This window comes from Nansenia antarctica (assembly GCF_963989245.1).
Source record: "Nansenia antarctica genome assembly, chromosome: 4".
NCBI lineage: Eukaryota > Metazoa > Chordata > Actinopteri > Argentiniformes > Microstomatidae > Nansenia > Nansenia antarctica.
In genome coordinates, this window is record NC_137689.1 from 28,180,137 (window position 1) to 28,185,458 (window position 5,322).

Here is a 5,322-nt window from a genome sequence, read left to right on the forward strand (position 1 = left end):
GTCATCTTGACTAATAAAAGATGTATATAGCAATGACAACTAGCTAACATTATAAAAGCAGAACTTACCCAGCAGTGCAAGAGCATGCCTGGTCCACAATGTTATGCTGTTGGAACTTCAGATGGAGGTCATGGGGTTTCTCGTTTTTGTACTGCGACCTGTATGCATTTTCTTCGATTAAGGTTGTGTCCCCTTCTTTTTTTACCTTGATATTATTAATATATCCCTCCACTGCATATTGCAAACCCTTTTGTCTCGATCTGGAGGATATTGCGTTTGTATTGCTCCAAAATAACATTAACCAAGTTGGGCGGGGCTTTGCGAAAGGTCAATTCTACACCCACAACACCCTAACACTATTATGGGAAATCAAATTCAATCTATAAATCCTTACAGTGTAACAGCACACATGCTCACAACTGTCATGTGTCTTTTGCACTTCATGGTACAGAAATGACCAGGTATTTACCTACCAGTGACATGGTACATACAAGACCAGGGAGGTGGTACAAAACATGCCACGTAACGTTTGCGGGAAAAGTGCTATACAAGGGGTGGAGTTTTCCGCACTGTTACCTGCCCTGGCCTCACCTTAGGATTAAGGGAAACACCTGGAGCCTGAAGGTTAGGCTAAGGTTACTGGAATGTGCTATGTAAACCAGGGATTACTTTCAAATGTCATTTGTATGTGAGTCAGGTGAAGTTAAAGCTACAATGAGTAATAAAGAAGCACACTGCTTGGGGATCTTTTAAAAAATACTTTCACTGCCATAACAGGTCTTTTAAAGGTCTTACCTCAAAAAAACGTTATGGGTGTGTACATGCTTGCCCTTTCAAGGACTGTAATTACCGTCATCTAAAAAGTGTTATCATTGTCCTCAGAGGACTTTAAAAGGAGCAGAGACCAGCTCTCCTCACTCACTCACTCCTCTCTTCTCCTCTCCAGCCAGAACTGTCAGACAGCAGCAGGCTTCCATCACCATGTCCTTCTCCAGCAGCAGTTACAGGTCCTCCTCTGGGGGCATGTCCATGGGTGGTGGAGGTGGCATGTCCTTTGGTGGAGGTAGCAGCCGCATGTCCATGAGTGGAGGTGGCAGCCGCATGTCCATGGGTGGAAGTGGCATGTCCATGGGCATTGGTGGTGGGAGCAGGATGTCCATGAGAGCCGGGAGCGTGTACGGGGGTGCAGGTGGTTCTGGAACACGCATCTCCAGCTCCTCCAGGTCCTTCTCTGCTGGTGGCGGTGGCGGTTTTGGCTACGGCGGCGGCTTCGGCTCAGGTGGGAGCTTCAGTATGTCCGGAGGGGGCCTCGGCTGCAACGAGAAGTTCACCATGCAGAACCTCAACGACCGTCTGGCCAGCTACCTGGTCAAGGTGAGCAGCCTGGAGAAGGCCAACGCTGAGCTGGAGATGAAGATCCGTCGTTACCTGGAGAGCAGGATCTCCCCCGCTGCTGCTGACTTCAGCAGACACTATGGAGCCATCAGTGATATCCAAGCCAAGGTACTGTTCATCAAACGTTTTAAGTGTTTGTGTGTGTGTGTGTGTGTGTGTGTGTGTGTGTGTGTGTGTGAGTGTGTTTGTTAACTCCTCAACAGTTAGATTATGTTTGGGTATAATTGCATGTTCTATGAAATTAACCTCTTTTGAAATCTGCCCGTGTGTGTGTGCAGATGCAGCATGCCATCATTATGAATGGAACCATCCACCTCAGCCTTGACAACGCCAGGCTGGCTTCAGAAGACTACCGGATGAAGTGAGTTCCCACCTGACATTCACTCACATTATGTGCTGTAGACTACATACTACATTCTACACACTAGTCCACAAATACTAAGATTTCTCCCCAGATACAATCACACACAGTGAGCTAGGGTTAGGGTTAGGTCAAATATAATGGTTAAACACTTTAAATAAATGTGGAATAATACTATTGTGCAATATGACAACCCTAGTCGTCTGTCTGTACAGTATAGTACAGTGGATAGTGTACATAACCTTTATTTATGTAAACCAGCTCCTTCCCTTCTTGTGATTTTTTTTTCTTCTAAAAGTGTTTTTTTTCCCCTTTCCTAACACCAGGGGAGCCATCCCTCCTAAATTTCGTTGTTTGGTACCTGTACTGTAGCAATGACAATAAAGTCCATTCATTCATAAAGGTGCTTCTATATGTTTCACTAATGTAATAAAAATAGTTAAGTGGTTTAGTAGTTGTAATAGTAAAGACAACACACGGCAACAACAGTATAGATGTCTACAAAAAACTGTTGTTAGAAGCCCACCAGAAACCCACCAAACACCCACCAGAGCCAGTTGAGTCCCTGCTTATTCATGTCATGCCCTGTGGTGTTTTATGTGTCCAGGTATGAGACTGAGCTGACTATGCGTCAGTCTGTGGAGGGTGACATCGCTGGGCTGAGGAGGGTGCTGGATGAGCTGACCATGACCAAGAAGGACCTGAGCATTCAGGTTGAGGGGCTGAGGGAGGAGCTGATGTTCCTCAAGAGGAACCACGAGGAGGTGAGTCTCTAGCCTGGTCAGACTGGTCAACACACAGTTACAGACTTAGAGTTTTTTCTAATTAAAGGGAGAAAAAAGCTATCATCATTTCATATGGGGATAATGTCATATTGGTTAAAACAATAGTAGTACATACCTAGGATAATTCCTAGGCTTTAGGTCAGTGGGCTAAGACAGTCTTGTGATGAACAGAAGACAGGTTCATACTTAGCGTGTGGTGCGACAAGAGACATGAGTTGACCCAGACTGTCCCTGTGTCTCCAGGAGCTGCTGGTTGTTCGTTCTCAGCTGGGAGGTCAAGTCATCGTGGAGCTGGACGTTGCTCCTCAGCAGGACCTCACCAAGGTCATGGCTGAGATCAGAGAACACTACGAGGCCATCGCTACCAAGAACCAGAAGGAGCTGGAGGGCTGGTTCAACGCCAAGGTGAGGGTCTGAGAAAACAGCGGCAAGTAGTAGTGTCGTGGATTTAACAGTAGAACAGTCGTGAATTTTTACCTACTAAATGAGCCGGCTCTTTTACAATGCTAACCTGCTATTTACACACAACGACCACTAGTTGGCCACTTGTAAATTAGCTTGCTTGCTACACAGAAAAACGTCAAAATAGCTTTATATTAGCTTATCCTGATGTGATTTAGAAAATGTAAGGATACTGGGTGGTAGAACACACATATCTAGTTAAAGTCATGAAAGGAGCCCCACGGTGGTGTAGCGGTCTAAGCACTGGCCACTAGTGCATGCTGCCCACCGGGGACTGGGTTCGAATCCCAGCTCGCCAGATCCGGATATGGCTGGGGCACACACGGGGAGCGGCATATTGGGCGGCCGCTCCCGAGGGCGGGTATAGGAGTATTTCCGGACAAGGATCCGTCACGCAACACCGCCCCCTAGGTGCCGGAATAACGGTGCTGGGCTCGAGGAGCCAGTCAGCTAGTCTGCCTGGCGGCCTCCTCTGGGACTTCCGGCCACAGGGTCGTGCGGCGGATCCTATGCAATAGGCAGGGGATAATTGGATGCTAGGTTGGGTTCAATTGGCTACCAAATTGGGTGAAAAAAGGGGATAAAATCAAAAAAAAAAAAAAAAAAAGTCTTGAAAGGAGGGTCCTGAAATTTGATCGAGTGCAAATATATAAAATGTTTCTTTACTCACATGGCTGTTCTAGTGTTAACCTTACTCTAATAGTTTCAATTACTAATCAATAAAATATTTCAGGAAACCGGAGCTGTAGCTCATCACAGAGAAAGACCCTTTATTGTAGTGAATAGGGATATCCACCATAGTAGTAGACAAAACAGGAAGTAATCGTCAAAACAAGATAGTCTATATAAATACAATATTAACATAATAGCTTTTTTAAAATCTAGTAATTTTCTGTTTTTTAAAGCATAAAATTGTGTATTTCAGTCATTTCTGACCCCTTTTCCTCTTTTGGTGTAATTTCCCCTGTCCTGTCCAGACCGCGACCCTGAACCAGCAAGTGACGACACAGACCACCGTCCTGCAGACCAACAGGTCTGAGATCACGGAGATCAGAAGCACCTTCCAGTCTCTACAGATAGAGCTGCAAGCAATGATAAGCATGGTAAGGACTGCAATACACACCACACTATGTTAAAACACGTTCTGACTTTGATGAATTACATTTAACATAGTATCATCATTTATGTAGCGTAAAATGGAGAGTATTACTGTTTTAAACCTTACACTTACAACCTTTGAATCTAATGCTCTGATCTACACCGGCAGTTGATACAATACTTAATTGCCCAGATAAAGATCATTGTTTGTTTGTTATTTATTCTACATTGTAAACATAGAGGGTGTCGTCTCTGTGTAGTCTCTTTATGTCCACCACGGCTCTAAAGCCTGCGTTGGATGAATTGCTTTAAAAGCTTTTGGTCCGAAAAAATGTCATTTGAATTCAATACGTCATTCCTCTACAGAAATCGTCGCTGGAAGGCACTCTGGCAGAGACACAGAACCGCTACTCCATGCAGCTGTCCAGTTACCAGATGCAGGTGAGCAGCTTGGAGGCGCAGCTGGTGCAGCTCAGAGCGGACCTGGAGCGCCAAGGCAGCGAGTACAAGATCCTGCTGGACATCAAGACGCGCCTGGAGATGGAGATCGCTGAGTACAGGAGGCTGCTGGACGGAGGGGCTTCAAGCAGGTGAGAACAACACCTCCAACACATCAGTCCATTCATTAGATTCTTTGAGATATTATTAGGGTTGCAAGGGCAGGTTTTTTGGGTGTGTTGCCAGTCTTAGGCTCTGAACTTTCTCCTGGAAGCAGAAGTGCCTACGACTAGTGAAATTTGTCCCACTTGGTTATTTGTCCCAATTGGTCAAGTTTTCCAAAGACACATCCAAAAAACTTCACAAGCATCGTAACAGAATTAAATAGGTATTTGTTTGAGTTTGTTTGGTTCATTCCACTCTGGTCTCATTGGTGTGTTCTGATCCACAGCATGGCCATGTCCTCGTCCTCGTCGTCCTCTAGCAAAACCAGAACCAAGGTGATCACTGTGACCGAGGAGCTGGTTAATGGGAAGGTCGTCAGTTCCTCCTCATCTCAATCTGCTTATGGCGTGATGTAGTGTGCATGAATGATGACGGAAACCCTACAATGTCTACAAAACAAAAATGAAATAAACTTCTACCCTACAAACCCTACAACTTCTACTCTACAAACATTACAATACGACCCTCAAAACCATGTAATCTGACCCTCAAAACACACCCAGTATGACGGGAAGGTTTCATTAATAAAGAATCAGTCGAAAATACTGTATATTTGCA

General features: G+C 45.2%; 1 protein-coding gene across 1 annotated transcript; it reads left to right on the top strand.

Annotated features, from left to right (window-relative positions):
• Window positions 1-1,068: 1,068 nt before the first annotated feature.
• On the top strand, window positions 1,069-5,120 carry LOC308155949 (keratin, type I cytoskeletal 50 kDa-like; the record flags this gene model as incomplete). Its single annotated transcript, XM_080529313.1, has 7 exons — window positions 1,069-1,503; window positions 1,674-1,756; window positions 2,364-2,520; window positions 2,785-2,946; window positions 3,981-4,106; window positions 4,468-4,691; window positions 4,991-5,120. The coding sequence occupies exons 1-7, from the start codon at window positions 1,075-1,077 to the stop codon at window positions 5,118-5,120; spliced, it is 1,311 nt and encodes a 436-aa protein (XP_080385439.1). The 5' UTR covers window positions 1,069-1,074.
• Window positions 5,121-5,322: the final 202 nt, after the last annotated feature.